Raw genomic sequence first — 22,000 nt, 5'->3', positions numbered from 1 at the left:
GATTCATTTTTTGAAAAATGTTGTGTGTCTTGATCATGATTTAATCTTTAGGGGTTGCAATTCGTGAAAAAGCCATAATTTTTGTCCTAAATTAACTTTTAATAGAGTAACAAAAGCCCTGAAGGCCAAACCACTTCATCTTTAAAATGTTCACATATTAACATTTTTTCCACATCCATTAAATGAAGATGTTGTTCTACTGTGTAAATATCTGTATTTATTTTAATAATTTACTGCCTTCATAAATATTCATAAAATTGCTTTTTAACTGTCATAAAGTTTAGGAATGTGGAGGCCTGAATGTTTATGCAGAGGTTATTGGCAGGCCCTTATAGATAAGGGTTTGCTAAATAGAAAATATTGAAGATTCCCAGAATAAAGGTAATTTGCAAAAAGGCTTCAATTTAACAACTGTGTTAATTTTAAATAAGTTTACTTTAGGAAATGTAATTTCATTTTTCGACAGTGTCTACATTGTTTATTTCCTTGTTCCCTCTGGTACTTTTTATGGCTAGCACATACAATTGTGAAGATGATAGTTTACATTGTAAATCTCCATTTAACGAGGACCCTCCCTTTCCTTCCACCCCTTCCTCCCTCCCTAGAGATACACAAATATATGTATGTATGTTTATATAGGAATATACAGCATGTGCATAGAAATGTACAGATAAAAACCATGGTAAAAAACCAAACATTTAAAGGGAACATAAACACTTGATATGCATTTTGTTATTAGGGATACTGGGGTTTTGCTTGGGGTGTTTTGTGACCTTTTTTTGGGCAGTAGATTTTTTTCCAAGGGTCCTAAAGTCTTTATATGCACACATATCCCCATATGAGTGCTCTGGGACTTTTAATGATATTATATCCCTTCCTAAAGCCTTTCTCAAAAAGTCAAGCCACAGATATAGGCAGTATAAATAAAAATTATAGAAACATGTAACACTACACCTTGGGGATATGGATCTGAAGGGATTATCTAGTAACATCCACTGCATGTTTTAGCATCTTGTTTTTCAGGTTCCTCTAATTTACCATCCTCTTAAAATCGCATCTCAATTCCCAAAATCCTGAGTTTCTTTTGATAGTCCAAACTGAATTCAGGTTGATTCATTCAAATTGTTGGTGCAGAGTTTGCTGAGTAGCCAGTTTATATTTGTACAGGGTGTGCTAGTTCTTTTTTGTCTTGAAGGAAGCACTAGTGGCTTTGTGATCCTTTTTCCTTAGCCTTTGTCTCCCCTCAATTTATCAGAGATTCTCTCCTTTGAGTTAGTTGCTTTTATTCTTTATCCTTTTTCTCTTCCCCCAAGGACTAGATTTAGTGTACTCATGTTCTTAACCTTCCCCTTCCTCAAACAGCCTCTTTAATCCCTGAGATATCACACAGTCTAAGGAACAGTCCCTTTGCATTTCTTCTCTTCTACTTCCTATGTAAGCAAATTCTACCTAGGCCTTCAAAAAAACTGCACAATCATGATAATAATCTATACCAAAAAGGTTTTTTATGTAATTAGGGTTTCACACTCATCAGTCCTGTGTTTTGAATGATTCTTTCTGAATCTCTTCCTGATTTTTGATTCATGGAATCCTGCAGAAGCTGTTTTGCTCTTTAGCGAACACTGAGAAATTTTATGTTTGTTTCAAAGAAAGACCATTGGCCTTCCTTCATCAGAAAGTGGGGCATTGGTAGACACAGTTCTTAGTTATATTCCTCTTGCTCTGACTGATAGCAATGCTTTCATGTTCCTTTTGAACAGAAGGAACAAACCATAATAGTTAGTTGGGGAAGCCTGGAGACACCCTGCCTCCATATCATAAATCTGATCTGGGTTGGCTGGACTAAGAAATGCACCCCAGCCCACTGAGGAAGTGTACCAGAGTTTAATCTCTCTGCACAGATTTATGACCTAATGCTTCATCCTGAATGCTTCATCCATATTTTAAATATTTATTGGTAAACTTAGTTTAAACATAGCTGGGTGGAAAAAGATTGAAAGTACCGATTGTGATACATTTTCCCCTCAGTGTGAGGTACTGTGGGAAAGAAAACCAAGAAGTCCTACTGACTTGAGAAATCCAGATTTGATGACTAAAAAACCAGTCAAATAGGAAGTCCCAAACAGTGTTTTTGTATTGGAACCAAGTCCCACTGAGCTCCTGTGTTCATTCCTAGAAGGCTCTTAGTATCCACAATAATTTTTAGCTGAGCATGTCAATTTTCCTCCAACTTCATCCAGCGTTTGAAGGATGATGTACTGTGACCTGTGCCACCTAAAAATGAAACAGTGCCAGTGCAGTTATAAATCCAATCTGTATCTGTCTACATGAGTATGAAATAGTTGACAAAAATTTGCTCTCTTATCCCCTTAGTCAAGTGCACTGCAGTAAATTAAAGAGGGAATTCTCACTCCACTTTTTACAGTAGAAATGGGAAAAAGTAATTTGCCCTTGTAAGCAGTAAGAAGAATATAAGGGTGGGGTAGGAGAAAAGCAATTGGTGTCTGGAAGGAAGCATAATTACAGCACAACTTGTCAATATTCTCGAGTAATTAACATTTTGTTTGCATCAGTAAAAGGACTTCTGGTTATTAATCATTTCCTTTTTGCTTACAAACCCCTGGATTTGATTGCATGGAAGGAGAGGTCTACTATTAGCAGAGTAAACAAGGGGAAATGTAAGCTAATGACCTAAAGTAGGTATTGATTATTCTGCATTTCTGATGCCACACAATTTTCCCTGAATGTTTTGAGAAGGCACTGCTGCTCTGCAGACTTGTTCTCCCAGCTGTAGTTCCTATTCTCTCTTTCTCTTCTATGTCAATACAGAAATTTCTGAAGTCCTGCTGGTGAATCAAACACTGAATTCTTCCTGATTTGACTCTGTGCATAGTCCTGTTCTCTTCAGTAACCCTAAACACTTATATTTCTCTTGGGGAAGTGATTCTAAATATTCATATACTCAATTGGCTGTTTAATTGCACATTTGCTGCATGTATTGAATGTATCCTTTGAAAAATTAGTCCAGCTCCCATAATGGATTGCTCTTTCCTGAGGGGAAAGTGTTAGAGGAGATAGTGCAATAAAATTGAGTGAGACACTAAGTGGCTTCCATTCAAACATGGACAATGGCTGACTCATAAAGAATTCATTGTGGGGGTCTTCTGAAGCCCTTGTCCGATTTTAGAGGTGTGAAACTCAAGCATATTTTTCTATTTTATCAAGCCCTTAAAAAGTGAGTAGCAAATGCAGTCATCCAATTTCCCAGGTGAGTGCTATGTCCTGATAAATGCTGCAAAGTCAAGTGAAATGGATTTGCTGTGGCTGCTGTTCAGAAGCAGAGCTGAGCTTGGATATCCATTGCCTCAGTTTGTACCCTGAATCTGCACATGATCAGCTGCTTGTGTGCAGGGCAGTGGGAAACACCACTTTGTCTTTCCTTCAGAAAATCCAAACCTTTTCCATTTGGCTCTTCCTGCAGAGCACTTGGTCCTACTTCTGCTTCTGGTCTTGACCCTTCTTTTGTTGCTTGTGTTGGGAATTATTTTTTCCTGCCCAAGCTGTGAATTGAGCTGCTCTTTTGCATTAGTTGAGCTTGGATTTCACAAAAGGGCCATTGACAGACAAATCATCTGGGTCTTTTCCCAGCTCATGTGTTTCCAGCACATTCCAACTAGAGCTGAGTAAGGAGGAAATAAAATTGAAGATCTGTGAGCTTTGAGGAGGGATGAGGAGTGAATCTCATCCTGCCAGAACAGATCTACCTGACTTGGGGTTCTTTCAAGGTTTCAGCCACTGGACTGGGTGAAGCAATGCCAGAAATCTTCAGAATTTCCCCCTCTAAGAGCTTTGCAAAGGAGAGACAGAGACCAGCATGGTAGATCCTGCTTGTATTTGATATTTTCTGGAATAGTGATCAGAGGAAAAGGTCATCTTTTTCAGGCAACAAGTGTTATATAAGTACTGCCCTCATTCTGTAGTGGGTTTGACTTGTTCTATAGTAGCTGCTGGTTTCTTATTTTATTAAGGATAAGTTATGATTCTTCTCTGACATTTTATGCTCTTTTAAGTCTTTTCTCCTCATTTCAAAATGCTTCATAGTAATCAGTTTATTTACATATCTGTGAACAGAGAAACTGGGTTGAAAGGTATCAAGTCACTATTCTTGAATAAAGTATTTATGTAAAACATGATTTAGGAGATTATGGAAGTAAACAGTTCTATTCCTAGAATCAGTGTTTTATTTGATAAACCAGGATGTCACAGATCACTCAACTGGAGAATGATTTTCATGACTTGTGGCTCTTCAGGATATCCAGACCTTGGTTTGATTTTTGCATTGGTTCTGTGCTTTAGAGACTCAACTCTGAGAATTGGTTCACAAAATCAACACTTGTGATTTCTGCATGAAAATGTGAATTCTGCCTTTTCAGATACACCTGTAATTTGTCACATGATCAGAACTTAGAGTAGAAACATGGACATGCTGGATGCTGAGATCCAGCCTTTTCATTTGCATCCGTAGAACCAGGGATATGTATTTATATTTCACATTCTATAATAACCAGCCTATGGAAAATTTTTATTCTTTTCTCTGGGATTACTTGAATTACTTGTTCCTTTCAGATTGTAGCTGGATTTTGTAGAGCATAGATGGCTAAAATATGTAACTGCATGTCTTCCCTGGAGAGGGAAGAGTTGGCTTTTAGCATTAATTTTTTTAATTTTCTCTTTGACTGCATAATACCATAGAACACCAAAGTCAAAATTTCAATTTGAAAAGAAAAACACCAAGTCCATCATTACAAATACAACTGGCACCCTCTTAGCAAGTACAGCAATAACCACTTGGAATATTTTGTTTTGATTGCCAAAACATTAAACTAACCTTCTGTGCAGAAGGCAATTCTACCACAGCAAACATATTTTCACTTAACAGGAGAAGATTGTGCATTTCAATATGAGACCTCAGACATTTTAATTTCCTTCTTAGGTCTCAGTGAATAATTCACAAACAACATGTGAAACAAAGTTAGACTTATGTTGTTTTCTCTTGATTTAGTCCTAACAAAATGGCAGCTTCCTTTATATGTTATCCTGCTGCATTCTCATGTTTTTAAGTGAGTTTGGTTTTTGTATTTGGCTTCTGGGGTTTTTCTTGGTGCTTTTTTGTCTATTTTTAGTATTGAACATACACTTCTGAGAGCAAATCTCCATATTTGTAGTTGTGCTCATTCCAGGTAATTGATTATTTTGGGGTTTTTTGGGGGTTTTTTTTTTAAGCATTTGGGATGCTTTTTGATATATAGAGTCAATCAGGGTTGTTATATAGAGTCAGTCATGGTTGTTGCAAATAAAAAGATTCTTGAACTTCCTTATGGTCATTGGGAAAGAAAACAAAAATCAGATGATCACAGTCACTGGAACCTTAAGGAAAAACAGTTGGGGCTGCTTTCCTTGATTGACTTAAGGTGAAATTTTTCAATGCTTGTTTCAAATAACTAGTGCAATATTTCATTATTTGTTTCAAATTTCACATCACTTGTACACTTCAGATTTCTCCAAAAATCAGTCTCTTCATCAGATAGAACACCCTTAACCAACAAACCCAAACTCTTACAAAGCTGCCCAGGAAAGCCTTGTAATTGTGAATAACCACAAGTGCACGGGCTGAGATCTGTCAGGGCAGCTCAGCTATGTGGAGGTACAGGTAATATTTTAGATGGAGGACAGAGTGTTGCATTTTGTGAAGGCTGGAGGAGTGCCTGCACTGACAGTTGAACCTGTTATTTACGTTTTCCCACTGTCAGTTATTATGCAGACACCAGAATTCTTAGCACAGCCTCAGAGGTGACCTTGAGGTGACCAAGAGAGACCTCCCTTCCAATAAGATGGAAGCAAATATTTCACTTCTGAGTCAATCTTGGTTTTCCCTGGAGTGGGAATTGACTATATTGCCTCTTATATCAGTATTCAGTTATATGTGATGGGTTTATGTTATAAAATGTCCACTGGGGAGCTGACCTGACAACTCATTTCAGTCAGGCCTCCACTGTAATCTCAGAGGAAAAATGATAACATTTAATCCACTTAACCACCTGGGCATGTCCCCATTCCTGTTTCTCATATTAGGAGTATAAGGAAAAAAGACAAGGCCAAATCTGCTAGTTCAGGCCGTTCTTGGATTACAGGCTGAAGAAATCTTTGAGACATTAGGATTTAGTCTGGAGCATCTGTGTAGAAATTACTGTCCCTTACCATGGGAAGATGCTGCAATATTCCTTAAAAACGAGATACAAGGAAGGCATTTGGAATGCAGTAGGAGAGCTGGGATCTGGCCTCCTCTTCCTGTCTTAAGAACAGTCCCATTCCAAGCAAAATATATTTTTTTCTTGGTTTGAAATCCCTGAGAGAAACCCAAGTGTATTATTTGCACAGTGTTTCACACCTGACGTTAGTGGAAGCATCTTTAAAAGATGACGTTTGCTCTGTTCAGCAAAGTGGGGCTGGAAGTGTGAGTACAGAAACTTTCATTACAGGGTATTTAATTTAAATTTCATTCCTTTTCAGTGTAGTGTTATTCATCAAAAAGTAGCCAATTAGGAAAGGTTAAGATATTAGTATTACAAAAAATGGATGTGAAACTCTCATACACAGAAATCTGTTTTGCTGTGGCATTTGTACCTGCAATAGAATCTGTTTGCAAATGCCTTTTGTTTCTATATGTGCTTTTTCAGGAAAGCTTGAACTCTTTGGAAGTGCAAAATGAATCTTACAGAAAGTGAAATATTTTTATTGGATCCCTAATTTAAAGGATAATTTACTAATTTTTCTTATTTGCAAATATACCTGACTGGATGAACTTTGCTGTGCACACTGTACAGATTCGCTGAAAGGTGCAAGGACAAAATCTGACATTGTCACTCAATGTGCTTTATTTTCTTTGAAGGTGAAGTCATTTCAAGGCATACAGAAAATTCAGAAAATAAGATTTGCTTCTGACCTGCCAGCAGTGCAGAATTGTTCAATACTTGGTGATACCAGTGGTAACTGGAGAAGAGTTGCTTAAATTACCTATTTCTCCCTTTTTCTGTTCACTAGCAAACAGAATAAAACTGCAAGAATGTTATTTAATTTCAAGAAAGCCTGTTTGCATATCCAAATCAGCTTGATAATGAAACAGATCTTCATTCTCAGTTAAGAGATCAGCTGGATGCAGTGAGGTTTCCAGAAGAATGTAGAAAATCACCACTTTATGTTAAAGCACATTAAAACTCCCTTTATTTAATATAAAAACCATACTTAAATGTGTTGCACTGTGCATTTTACAGAACAATTCCCCTTCAGCAGAAGTAGCCATGGGTGGTGTTTGATCAGGTAAAACTCTCACATGGCAATAAGGTCACGGCCATCACATGGCACCTGTATTGTTGAGATCCTGTCACCATGAACTGTCCTCTGAAGAGCACAAAAGTCTCTCATCCAGATTGATCAGCTGCTTAGGCTTCTGTCAAGAAGTTCTTATTGACCAGAAAAATCTCTGCTCCTTTCTTTCACTGTGAGAACATCGTGTAAGAAATGCCTCTGTCAGCCTGATATCCTTCCTTGGCACAGCTTGTGCTCAAGGGAGGAGGATAGGTTGCAAAGCAGGTAGGAAATAATATTTTTTCCCTGGTATCCCTTTTCTAGAAATTGCAATCATAGGTGTCTTGACTCCCTGAAGTGGAGGATATGTCTGGAGCAATTTAATTATAATCACGACTGTTCTGTGAAATGGGGTATTTCAGTTCTGAGTCTGTTTATCTCTGCAATAGCTTTTAGTGATGAGGTCCTCTATGTGGAGACTTAAACATTTCTTGATATAGAATTGGACATTGGAAAGCAGGTATAGAAAACTCTGCTAATGCTTCACCATTTATTATGAGGGGAAAAAAGGAAAGATATACAAAATATTCCAGCTTCAATCTAAATCTGAACAGCCCAGAGTAACTGGTGTAGTTCTCAAGGTGCCACCTGCATGCTAAACATCAATCTTCACCCTTTAAAGGTATTAGAAAGAGAAGATTTTTTTTTTCTTAGTCTCAAGATTAATAGATAGTGTGCTGAATTCTTTAAAAATCTGTCCTCCTTAAAAAACACCCAAGCAAATGTTAAGATTTTAATCTATTCCTGAATTAAGCTAGTTGGTGTCTCATGGTCAAGGTGTGTTACACAAGGATTTGTTTAGCCTCTGAAAATGTTTTCAAATGATGGGGTAAAAAAGATGTCTTTTACATTGCTATAATCCTGTTCTCTAATTAAAGTTGAAGAGGAAAAGAAACCCAACCCAACAGAACACAATGCCCCTCAAATGAGTGTTTCTAGAAAATTTCTGTTATTTTGTTGCAGAAAAGATCCTAAATGGTAAACCTGGAACTTTACATCAATGACTGTGAGATGAAATTAATATAAATATTTCTAAGACAGCCTTCAAAGTGTTAAGTTGTTTGCTAATAATCAAAGATTATCATACTGGAGCAAAGAGTTGATCAGAGCTGCCTCTTTAACTAAGTATCTTCATGGAATGGCATGTGAACAGATCATTCTCCTCAGAAATCTTGTGTGAAAGGACAATTTAGTAGATGCTGGCTAAAACTCAAAAATGTGAATTTGATTTTAAAAGCCCTGTCATCATTCTCTAAGTATCTTAACTGTTTAGGCCCTTGTTGGAAAGATGAGTATTAATTAGTTTCTCTGTTTAAATCGTTTCTATCTCTACAATTCACTATCTTTGTGTACTTTTTCTATTTAGGATTAATCTTTAGTATTTTCTATCAAAAAGAATAATAACAATTATGTGTATATTAGTTTTCCACCCCCTGAGAGAATTAGGTTCATATGCAGTGAATCACAGAATAATTTAGGTGGGAAAAGACCTTTAAGATCCTCAAGTTCCCTCCCCAAACCCACCACTAAACCATGTCCCCAAGTGCCACACCCACACATCTTTTAAATCCCTCCAGGGATGGTGATTCCACCACTTCTGGGCAGCCTTTCCCAGTGCTTGATAACCCCTTTGGTGAAGAATTTTTCCTAATATCTAATTGAAACTTCCCTGTTGCAATTTGAGGCAACTTGAGAGAGGAGACCAACAAATAAAGGTCAGAAAGCCTGACTTTGAGTTTCTTACCAATTAAGGGTTATTGACATGGAGGGTATTACTTTGGTGTGAAGCTGATGCAGTTAAATGCAGGCTTAGGATTTCAGTAACTAACAATTTTCTAAACAGAATGGATAGAGATGCATTTTCCATTAGCAAGTGATGCAAAAGTAAGCTTGCCCTGTAACCTTGGACTGGCTTCCTTGTCACCTTTTTAGTTAGAAGCAATAGTAAGTACAAAATTAGTCACCACTGTCAGTCGACCAAGAGAAGAAATTAATGGCTGAGAACAGAAATTTCTGTTTGTGGGTTTTTTTTCTCTCTGTCTCTTTTGCAAACTTCTTGCAAGAGAAAATGCTTGTTCTGAACTTGGAGATATTCCCCTATTTTCTATAGATTTCTGTCCTGGGCTAGACACCAGGCCTGTGATTCTGGTCTTTATTCTGTGTCAGACCATTCATTCATTACATGGTCCTGTAGTGTAACTTGGTGTTGAGATGGAGCTTTTATTTGGGTTTTTAGGTTGGAGGCTTTTGGTTTGGCATTTGTTTGATTTTTTTGTTGGTTTTCAGTTTGTTTTTTTCTTTTCTCCAGAGTGAAGTTGTATATTCTTTAAAGACTTTTTCTGCAAGTTCTGTCTTAGGAGTTACAGTGCTGTAACAGATGTTGATTGATCATGAGTTTTATTGTATTTCTTTTTCATTCATCTTATAACTGCAGTATTCTGTTTGTCATTTGGAAAGTTTAGTGGAGTTCTAGGAGCTGTAAGTGGTGCTAAATCTTTTCTGTGGGCCCATCAGAGGAACTATGTTTTTAATGTACAAGGTTTCAAAAGATATTTTCCTTTGGTGTTTCCTCTCCTTCCCCAAAAAATTGTCAGAGAAAGACAAAAATAATGTGCTGTCAATGACCTAGCTGAGAAGAGTGACAGAGGCAGGGTTTTACTCCCACATCTTTCTTAACCACCCTTGTATGACCTTGGTTTGTTATTGGGGTCTTCCCTTCCTAATCACTGCATGGAAAAAAATCTTAGTGACAGAAAGTTGGACCTATTTTTCACATTTTATATTTTTCAATTTCTTTTTTAAGACAGGGGAAGGACATAATTTTGGATTGATGTTTTGGAACTAATTGTAGACTGGTGTTACTGAAGAGGAGCTAGGGGTTGTTGGTTTGGCTTTTTTTTTTTTCTCCCCCTAACTGCTGGTGAATGAATGACTTTGTAGTGCTTTGTGACTGCCAAACTAATCCAGCTGCCTTCCCTGTTCTCATCAAGTGCTTCAACCTTGGACCTCCTTCATGTAGCTCTTTCCACTATTTCATTTTGGTGAAATGGGCTATTTAGTAGGTCACAGGAGGAGGCAGGAGGAGTTTTACTGATGTGCTGAGTGGAAAGCAGTGAAAAAGAAAGGACCTAGGAAGACACAAAAGCTGCACATGTTGGCTTTTTCAGCTGTTGTATCTTTTGTGTGGATTGCCCGCAGTTGTGCTGTACCAGAGTTATATATTAAGTGGTGCTTCAATTTATTACATATTCCACTTTAAACCTTGATGTTCAGTAGGAAAGATGCATTCATGATATGTCCTGTGTAGCACAGTTCATGAATAAGTTCTTGTGGAAAAAAAAATTCTAGTTTCTGAAATGTCAGTGAGGAAACAAAAATCAAGACTAGCCTAATTTTTAATTTTGGAATTTCTAGGGGAGCTTAGGAGTGGAAATCAGTGCTGATAATTTATAAATAACTTTTATTGCTAAGGTTTGTAATAACTTCTTTAATATTTATAGTTCTTGAAATGACTTTATGCACTGGGGCACATTCTTTATGATCATTTCTTTTATCACTCCTAGTTTGTGACTGTTTCTCTAATAAGGAAGATAAATAAGTTCATTCTGAGTATTGATTTACTTAAAGGCCTGCTAACCAAGTAGTTAAACACTGGTCTTTTCCATAAATGAAGCTAAAATATTCATAAACCAGTTAATAATATTCAGTTTTCTTAGTTGCTGTATAGATATGCCTGAGGCTTACATATAGCACACTCTATATCTTTACATGTTCTAAATGAAATGTAAATTTAAAAATACATAGCAATGTTATGCAATCTCAAAAGAGACTGTTATATTACATCCAAGGCATTATTTTAAAAGCATGAAACCTGGATGCAATAGAATAGACCAGGAAAGGGTTGAACAGAGAGTATGTTTTGTACTTAACAAAAATCCAAAGCAAAAGGCCAGAATTTTCCAGTACTAGTAATTGGATAAGAATTGTGAGAATAATAAAATAAATGAATAGGTATTGGTTTTGCACAGGTCCAGTGAAGGCAGCTATTGTTTTAACAATCTAACAATTGGGGGCAGCAAATGTGCCTCAGTTACAAATCCCTGACTGATTGCTGTGTGGGTTCTGAGAGCATCTGCTGATGCCTTGGTGGATCCCTTAAAACAGCTACACTCTTGGAGCTGGGAGAGTCATAATCCTGCTTTTATCTTGGAGATGGAGGGATGGCTTGGGCCTTTTCCATCTCAACACTGCTAACTTCCAGTATTGGTACTGGAAAATACACATTCCAGGTACCCTAAGGATATTTACATTTTAGTTGAGGGAAGACCATAGAGAGAATCAAAGGTGATGAGTTTAACCTGCATATGAGGCACAGTGAGGGGTGTTTATACAAATTAGGTATTTCCCTTGCTCTCTGCTCATCTTCTCCCTTATCCTTGCTGATTTTTGGAGGGAGGTTGGAATGAGATGAGCTTTAAGGTCCCTCCCAAGCCAAACCATTCTGTGATCCCATGCCTGGGGTATCTCCAGACTGAGAGCCTGCTGCTGGAGCCCAGAGTGAGAAGAAAAAGATTGCAGAGAGTTGGGAGCCCCTGAGGTGCCCCAAATGTTTGTGGTGAGCAGAGTGGCTGCAGGCACAGTGGAACTGCAGCCACCTCCCCAGGGGGGTACTGCTTTTTGTGGGTTTTGTGCCCTGCACAAGGTGCAGAAGGGTGAGAGGAACCTGAAACTGCAGCTTTCTGGGGGAGAAGTGCCCTGCACTGGGAATAATGTTTGAAAATCCAATCTGCTGATCTTAATTTTTCTAGTGGTAGGAAAACAAATGAAGAAAAAAATTAGTTAGGGGCCATTGTCAGATTTGACTTTGGTCTGTGACTCTGTTGGCAGTTCAGTGGATTTTGGATTAAAAGTTGGGCAGAATGCTTAAAATCCAACAAAGGGTCTAATCAGTTTATTCTTGATGATTTAGCAAGATTATAATTATATCTTTGTGTAATTGTTTTTTGTATGATGGATCTTCAGCTTTATTCTCTCTGTAATAGTCTAAACATAGACTGGAATAACCATAAACATAATCAGAAACAACAGTTTCAGTGTGAACAGGGAAATGCTATTGGCTTTCTGGAGGTTGCTCATCTGGACATTCATTTTAATGTTTACTGAATATTTAATGATACTTATTATGCATACAGTGTTCCTCTACATGCTTATTTAGAAGTGAGTAGTATTTCCTGTAGATGTAGGAATGCAATAGCAATATGAAAGGCTTTGTATTATATCCTCATCAAATAATGGAGCTTTTTTTCTCTGGACTGTAAGCAATTCAATTATTTTGTTTCTGAAATAAATTAAGTAAAGCTTATTGAGTCCAATCAGCCCTTGTTTCTAGGGAATTGTAGTTCAATTTCATTTTTAATTAGATTGAACATTGTGAATTTCTTAGCAGTGGTAAGCAAGATCTGGCAATAAAATATGCACTCAATTTGTATTAAAAGTTGCTAAAATCTAGTACAGGGAACTGGCAGTATATCTGGCTTATGTTTAATTGTCCAAATATCCTATTGTGAAAAAATCCATTTTTAAAAACTGCTGATGCGTAACAAATTACTTTTCTTTTGATAAAACTGTCTAGAAGATGAGCAGGCAGCAAACAGGAAAAAGTATGGGACAGAACATTCAGTTCTTGATAAGCTTAATACCACATGTAGGAGCAGGATGTTAAATTTTTTTCTGTGCAAGGATTACAGAATTAAACCAAGATGATTTTTGGTTTGGAGGAGAAGTCTCCAAAGGTTTTTCCTCAACTGCCACAGAGGTTAGTGTGTGGATTTCCAGTCAAAGCAGCACAAAACAAGCTTGTGACCACTGTTCATTGAGAAGTCTACTGTCCTTGAATAGCATTACCAGGCAGAGGAATGTACTTAAAAATATAATGGATGGTAATCTGATGTGCAAAGTTGGTCTTACTCATCACTGCCATGCAGCCCCATTGCTCAAAGGCAGGATTTTGTGATAAAAAATGTAAAGTTTCTTACCCTTCCCTTCTGCTTTTCTTCCCTTTATCTGTAGGAGATCCAAGAAATACAAAAGGAGGCTCTATCTTCCCTAGAAATAATTTTCTTAATATTAAAAAAGGACAAAATTTTGAAAATTGAGAATTTTGAAAGCCATATTTAGTTTGTAAAGCAATTACAGAAAAAGTTTTAAAAAATCTTAGATCTGCTTGTGAGATTCTTTCCCCAAATAAATGCACTTCATGTTATCATTTCTCTGGTAGGAACTACATCAAAGTCTTAAGGTCTTGACATGACACAGAGCAACTCTTTGATTTTGTATTGTTGCTATCTGTGTCACTGTATGGCAGGAATAGTTTGATAAATTCCTTTGTAATATGTTTTCCCCCTTCTCAGACCTTTATGGCAAGAGGCTGTCATTTATGAGACCACTGTGTATGCATTTATAGCTGTTGGAAGTTTTATGCAGCTTAATCCCTTTCCCAGCCCTGTTTGTTCAATATAATAATGATGCCATTCCTCAGGCAAGGACAGTGTTTGAGCTGGGAAGGAAAGAAGTGTTTCTTTTTATGGTCCCCATTAAACTGGCTGCATCCTCCATCCCTTTTACAGCCTTAGCACAGCACCTTGAGGGTTGATCAGCAAAAGCCACAACCTCTTCAGACAGTTTTGACACCAAATTCCTTTGAACATCCCTCAGTGTTTGTGATGGGGAGTCCTGGAGCATGATGAAACATCAAGGGCAATATTAAAAATACAAGGTGAAACCAAGCCTTACTTTGGTAAAAACTTGCAATTTGGAAGGGTGGTATATAGATGGTATCTGTGTGTATTTAAGTGGGTTTTTCCACCTTGAGTTTTGTTTGTGTTACCAAGCCCCTTCCAAATGCTCTGTATTACAGTAGGTAATAGGTAGTAGAAGATAGCAGCATCTGATTATACCCACAGCATCTAAATCTTGCTTTTCTACCCAGTCTGATGCAGAAATAAAAAGATATTGTTTCAGTGAGATCTTTCAACATGTTTAAATGTACCATTGCTCTTGCTTCATAATTTTATGTACTGCCAGTTAGGCATATGAGATGGGAGATCCTTTCAGAGCATCATGATTTTAATTGGGACTTCAGCAGAAAAGAGTAATTAATTACTGTTAACCTGTCCAGTAAAGCTGGGTCTCAGATTAATGAACCATGTCTTTTGCACATTGCACTATGAATTGAAAAATGCAGCAGTTAAAAACTGATTACTGTTATTTGTCTAATTAATGCTGATCATTGCACTGAAGTATAATGACAATAGGAGATTTTTAAAACATTAATATATTTGATTTTACTTGGAGTAATATGGATTAGGTACAAACATGTATTTTTTCATGTATTTTTTATATACTTTTTTTTTTCACTGATTAGTTTTTCTTTATGATTGTTTCCATGCTCCATATGTATTATGGCTTTGAATAGAAAATTCTGCATGCATTTTTGTGAGGTTTACCTGGAAGGGACAGAGAAAAGGGGATCACAGTTATATAGAGATATAGAAAGGATATTATTTCTTATTTTATGAATGTGTTACATCCATTGTTTGCTTTATTAGCACTGATTGGACCTGTAATAAACAGAGAGATTGTGAACCTGCCTTTAGGAAGAGTTTGGCCTGAAGTTACATGGAGGAGGTTGTATGTTAGAGTAGCAACAGGATCCCAAATTAACTTTGCTGTCAGCAGCTGACACTTAAAGGCCTTTGTTGTCTAATGAACTGTGATGTCATTAACACTTAGGCAGTCATTGTGTAAAATACAATTTTTACAATTTTGTGGGCAGCTTTAAGGAGATTTAAGCAGTGTAAACTGCCATTTAAGTGTTTAAAAAAAAATCTCCTTAAGACTCTCTAAGTCCTTGTAGCCAAAGCATGTTTTATCTCTTTATTTAGGGTTCTGTTACTTTACCAGACACAGACATATTTTTGACATAGAAAAACCTTCAAAAACCTCCGAGAAGTTTCAGTGAGCAGGCTTGTATTATCTATTAGTGTGATTACCTGTGTAGAGGAGTGAGGATACACTTTCAGTAGTGTGGAATCCATTCACATGAGTGACTTCTGAAGATGAGAACTACATTTTAGGGCACTTTGGACTTTAGACATCAAGGTGTGCTTAAAGGGCTTTTTGAAATGTAGACTTTTAAGATATGCTATCACAGTACATGCTACATACCAAAACAGAAGAGAACTTTTAAATACTGTTGTACAGCTAATTTATATTATTTCATTTACTATTATGTAAGGATTGAAAGACTTGAAAGCAGAATTAGATAAGAAAACGCCACTGGATTTCTATTGACTCTAATAACAGTAGGAACCCTATAGTAAAATTAAGAGATCTGGATAATTTTTTTTTTCCCTAGCACTAAAATTTTATTTGAAAATTTCTCTACAAGCGGTGGAATGTGTTTGGAAGTTGCTGTATTTTAAATCAAATTTTCCAAACACACTGCTACTTGTTTTGAGTAAGAATGGAACCTTCCATGATGGCAAAGTCACTTGCTATATAGAATTGTAGGCCAATGTATCTTGTACTGAACTGCTTTATCTTAAATAATGTATCAGTCAATAAAAGAGCAGGTTGTTCTATGGATTAGTGAAGAGGTTTTTCACAGCTCTGTTTCTTGAGGCTGGATTCTGTGGTGTCTAATCTGTGGACAAGTTTCTGTATTCCTTTACATCTGTCGCTCTGTCTCTTGATTTCTTCCATGTTTTTTGCCCCTTCCATTAAGGAGTAAGCTCTTCAGTTTTTATTAATGCCTCTCAGTCATGTATTAACAGCATCTGCCTCTTGTCTGCTCAAGATCCCATTTTCATTAAACTTGCAGGGAATATACTGAGATAGTTCCTCCTGTGAAATAAGTTTTCTGTGCCAGCTAATCAGTGGCTCAGTCATTTCTGTGGATCAGGACACATAAATGGACAAGCTTAGGCAGGGGACTTGTGCAATATTTGTCAGTAATAGGGCTGGTGTTGTACCTCATAAAGCACAAACTGCACTGCTGATACTGTAAACACCTTGAGGGGGAGAATTGTTTGTGCAGAGGGTTCTCAGAAAGTTTGTCCATATTTTGGAACTACTCGCAAATATGGTGAGAAGAATTGCTAATAAGAAGAAGCTATTAATAATTAGAATTAAATAATGAGAAGCTATTTCAATGTGCAATTAGCAGGTTAATATAACCCACAGTTACTTGCATAATATTTTTTTTCCTGGTGCATTCATAAACATTGTTAACCATCACTGTTAAAAATCATGCATTGCTACTTTCTAAATTATATGTAGCAGAACTGTTGCTGGGAATCAACAAAAGGGAGGGAAAAGATGCCATGCTTATTGAATTATCTTTAAACATTGGGGTCTTGCTGGATCAGAGGTTCTAGAAACAGGATCCAAGCTGTTCAGATGCAGTGAGAGAACAGTGTAGGAAACCCTCTGTACTCATGGTTGCTGTAATCCAGGTGAGACCAAAGTGTGATGTGATTTTCTGCTCTCTGCCCATGAAATGACAGCTTAAACTCAAGCCCAGATGTGGCTCCCATGCACAGAACATGGGAGTAGTGCTGCTTCAGTCACGCTTTATTTCCAGCTGGAAAGAGAGGGTCCTGCTGGAGCAGCTCCATGCCTCAGTGTGCATTCTTTTAATTTTCTGAAGCTCTGGGGTTAGCAGGTAACCAGTCCAGTGTAGCCCCTGGAAGAAAAATGAAGGCTGATTACCCAATTGGTTTTGTGCTGTGTGGTGCTTACAAGGTGCAAGGATGGTCTCAGCTGAGAAGAAGAGAGCAGGGGAAAAGATCTTCAGAGAGTCAGGTGGAAGATAGCAAATACAGCTTGAGGCCAGTACCTGCTGCACTGCTTCCCTGATTATCCCCAGTCACTGGTGGGCAGCTTTTATACATGATGCTGGAGATTCACAAAGGCTGCAGTCTGTGCTCTTTGATAGGATCTGTGTTCAGATCATTAATATAACCCCTAATTAAGTGTTCATTCAGGTGCACACTGGCCTCAGGTGAGCTAAAAGACATTAAGCCACCTATGAAAGGCAGTGGCCCCTGTTTCTTGTTACTTCTTTTCTTTTTCCTCAGCAAATAGTCATGCTCAGCTTGCTTATTTTGGACCCAATATCTGCCAGTAGGTTTGTGGCCAAAGTCCCACAGTAAAGCTTGTCTGAAATGTGGAGCAGGGACCTGGGCTCTGTTACCTGTGTGTCAGTGCAAAAGGGAAATGTTTCCTCTGCCACATCTCAGAGATGGTGAAGTTTAAATGGAGAAGCAGCTTTGAGTTTTCCCCTTAGAGCCAAACTGAGTTCTATAGACTTTTGCAGTCTGTCTCCTCACTGCTTCAGCCATATCATCTTTAAAAGGCAATTTAATGGTGCCTGGTGGTGTGTAATGGTGCCTGTGTAGAGTTTAGAGGCCAAACTGTCCCCAGGTACATGACAGGGCCTTTGGTAAAGCAGCAGGTGTCTCACCTTAAATTGAGTCCAGAATGTTTTATGGGGTGATTTAATATACTGAATTGAAACAGTCACATTTTTTAAGTCCTCTAAAAACTGAGGACTTAAACAGCCATAAATAACTAAAGGGTTAACAGTGGGCACCAGCATCTGATTTCAAGGGTTCTGCTGTTTCCAGTTAGTTCTGAGATGTTTATGGCTTTGGGAGAGGGACAATGCCTACATCCAAAATCATAAGGAGCAAATTTTGCTGTTGGATGGTTTTGCAATCTAAAATAATCCATTCATTTGAATAGATGTGCCCTGGTTTACCTGAAGGAATTAATTTACAATCTTCTCCCTTGTAAAAAAAAAAAGCAGAACCTTCTTTGGCTTCTTTGTGCTCGGACAATTTCTGGCTGGTAAAATGTTGACATATTTAAGATGAAAATGGAATCAACAATGCACATTTATTGTTGATATAGTTGCGCTGTCACTATTGTAAAGTTAAAAAGCAGCAATTATAGCAGAAATCTGAAAGCAGTTTTGTAATTTCACTTGTGTGACACAGCTCCTTAGTAGAGATTGTAGCCATGGCAGCAGTGGTTGCTGCACTTTGTGAATAGCAGACATGTAGTTACTTTCTCTCACTAAAACTGAGGAATTTAATAGAGATTTTTTTCTTCAAGTGCAAAGTTTTTAAAACTATCTTTAAAAAAAAGCAAACTGTATTTCCTGTTTTGTGTGCTGCTAAATAAACCAGGGATTAATAAAAAGATACTGGATATGGAGGCAGGAAAAGACGATAGTTGTTTTAAATCCTGCCTGTTACATCATTTACCTATGATGTGTCCCTAGTTCTCCCACCCTACTTTTTGTGCAATCAAATCCTGTCTGAATGTCTGAATACAAACATGAATTGAAAACAGAAGAAAACAATAACAAATGAACCTACAGTTTGGGAAATCCCTGTTCCTGCATTACATTTAATGTCTGTTATATTTTTTTGCATCTGAGCTAATCACCTTCTCATTCTCCTGTTCATTTGACTAGAGTTCTCTCAAAGAATCCCTTTTCATCTGTGGATTGCTTGTTTGTGTAAGATAGGTAGGATTAAGTGACTCACAGGTTCAACTTGCATCTGCTTATCTGAATTCAAGATGTCTGAATGCAAGATGAGTGTCAAGGTCTTGGCAAAGCACAATATTAGATACTTACAGAAATGGCAAATAGTACTTTGCTATTTTTAGCATATTGCAAATATTAGGCTGCTATTTTTCTATTTTTTTTCTGTCTTAGCTGTTGAGTAAAGCAGAACTGAACACCAAATGCTTATGAGGCTCAGACTGAATGCCATATATTCGTGTAATTTACATACTTGTAAAGCCACCAAGAACTGTGCATAAACATTCCTTAATACCAGCAGCTAGGAGATAAATTGAAAGTTATATACATGCACAAGAAGAAAAAGAAGGTTCTAAAGTGTAGAAGGAAGAAGACAATTGAACTGAGAAACAGAGGTGTAGTAAAAAGTCCTCAGGTTCCTGTGAAATCAGAGTTGTATGGAAACATCGTATACCTGCAGTCTTTCCTCAGACCATTTGGAAAGTTATCAGTAGAGCAGCCCAGTGAATAGTAAGATAATTCTTAAATACCTGAATTACTTCTGTCTGAAAAATTAATATAGCTTTGTATCAGTGAGTAGTCTTCAGTCGATTCCAAATACGCAGAGCATTACACAGAAAGGTCATCTCATTTCATGGGAGTATTTGCCACATTACAGTTTGATTTTGGACATTTTGGAATGAAATCCTCTGATTTTTCAGTTGTCTATGAAAGAAAAACCTGAGGTTTTCCAGCCAAAAAAGCTGCTGCAGGTTATGATACTTGGATGCTTTTGTCCTTGACTTTGGGGAAGTTTTCCTGATATTCCAGCCCAGATCTGTGGCTATTTGGAAACTCTAACTGCCAGTTCCAACTCAAACTTTGATGTTCTGATGAGATAAAATAAAAGCTATTTGTCTGACAGGAGGCAGATCCAAACATTTGGGTAAGATAGACTGGAATTTTAAATTTAATTTTATTCTTTTTAATGTTCTGTAAACTCCTGTTTTCTCTCTTAACTGAAGAGTAACTGTGTCCAGAAATCCTGATGCTGGTGTAGGCAAACATGCAGGATGTGCTGTGTCCTTGAAGAGGTAAACTAAACAAGAAAATCTTACACATAATAACATGTGCAAAATGTTATAAAATAGGGAAGGTCAACTCAAGGTGTTTTAGTGACATTATTTTCAAAACTGAGGTATTTTCAAGGTGGTGTTTATGTCATAGGAAAACCTGTTAAGGTGCTACAAGAACTTTGGCAGTGGAGCTTGGTGCACAGCAATCTGTGGTGAGAACATGGTGCATGGGAAAGCTTCTATCTCAGCAGTAATTTAAAAAAAAAAGGAATTTTTTGACACTGTTGTTGTTAATGGTCATCTGTGTTGCTTTGTTCCCTCAGCTTTCTCTGCTGGAAGATGCAGGGTTTGGTGGTGCTCTCATTTACACTGATCCTTGTGACCTGCCAAAGACTGCAGACCTTGCTGATAAAGCTTTTATGGTCTCCTTGAACAGCGGGGGAGATCCATCCACGCCTGGTTATGCCAGTATTGGTAAGTACTGGTCAGGGCTTAGTCACTTCATGTGCATTTTAATTCTCTGTAGGTTGTAAGAATGGCAGTTAAAACACTAAACCAAATCTTGCTGGGAAGAGAGGCTCTGAGTAAGGAAACACTGTGTAATGCAGCATGGCTTAAAGGATGGAATCCAGTCTCAGAAGTGCTTTAAATTCTTGGCACAAAGTCTGCCCTCTCAGTAGTTTATTGTGTTTTGTATTTGAGTATTCACACACTGAACCATTATTACTACCTGTTTTTTCTTATCCCATAAATAAAGCCTAAGACTGTGAAGTACTGATCCAGGATCTGTCCCCACTGAAAGAATTTTTCCATTCATTCTGTCCTCCTCTTTCATAATATCAGAAATGGAAACTTTTGGTCAGTAGGTGCAAGTGAAATGTCATTAGATATTTATATTTTTTAGAGATATTTATATTATTTAGAGATAATAATGTTTATAGTGTCTATATGCTTCTGTCACTTGAATAGGGTGTGTTCATTTAGCCTTGTCCCGATAGATTTGGTTATTAATTATCCTTCTCTAAATACATGTATTTTGAAAGGTGGGAAATAGAGACTTGATTTTGAGGAAAAACAGAGTCTCAAGTAACAACATCATCTTATATAATTTTATGTGGGATGTTTTTGAAGCAATGCTAACAATAAATAGAAGCTGCAGCATATTTGACTAGTATGTGCTGCTTAAATCTCCATTCTGGCTGTTCAGTGAGAGTGTGTTCTGCTTCTCTGCAGCTTTTTCAGCTTTACAGCCCTTTTTACTATCCAACTATTTGGAAATGTATTAAGCAGCAGTCTATGATTTTGTGACAAGGCTTCATCAAGAATATTTTGTCCGGTTACTGGCTCAGACATCTAAAGTTTGACTTGGATTGGCACTAAATCAACTGAGGCAACGTGGAGATACGTCATGCCTAGAATGGCAGAAAATAGAAATATTTGCCTGGTTGTCAAAGAAGGGTGTTAGCTATTCACAGCATGAATGCCTTGACAGCTCAGTGGGAAAGCAATTGCACATTTTCTCAGTGTCTCAGTGTACCTGACCCAGTGTTCTTAAAAGTGCCCTGGGAGCTACAGAGGTAAATATAACACTCTTCAAGCTTTATTCTTGCTCATTTCATGGAGCTATTTGAAAAACAGTTTGTGGTGTCTCTGTCTGGCTGACTCCTTAATGTTTTATTTACCCTACATGAAAAGTAAAGCTAATTAAAACAGATACACCAACATGAAGATGCCACTTCAGTGTTTAAACCTTATGTGTTAGTTTTTTGTCAGTAAATGATCTCATCTGCAGTGTGCATTCCAATCTCCAGTTTGGGAAAGAGAAGCTTAATTATCTGGACAATGGTGTTAGAAGTGCATTGATGGTTTCTAGTAGAAGCCTTAGTGTGGCTTGTCTGTGGTTTGA

The 22,000-nt window shown here is 37.4% G+C and overlaps 1 protein-coding gene across 1 annotated transcript in view; it reads left to right on the top strand.

The window, feature by feature from the left end:
- NAALADL2 (N-acetylated alpha-linked acidic dipeptidase like 2) overlaps nucleotides 1–22,000 on the top strand; it is a gene marked incomplete at its 5' end in the record, with an annotated part of 294,310 nt that overhangs the window by 149,202 nt on the left and 123,108 nt on the right. The window contains one exon of the mRNA XM_084212314.1: nucleotides 20,418–20,568. Within this exon, the coding sequence (XP_084068440.1) occupies nucleotides 20,418–20,568 (151 nt within the window). The remainder of the gene's footprint in view (nucleotides 1–20,417; nucleotides 20,569–22,000) is intronic.

The sequence above is a fragment of the Fringilla coelebs genome (genome assembly GCF_963513975.1).
Source record: "Fringilla coelebs genome assembly, chromosome: 10".
Lineage (NCBI taxonomy): Eukaryota > Metazoa > Chordata > Aves > Passeriformes > Fringillidae > Fringilla > Fringilla coelebs.
The sequence above is the reverse complement of the archived record's forward strand: the minus strand, read 5'-3'. Positions and strand labels throughout refer to the sequence as shown.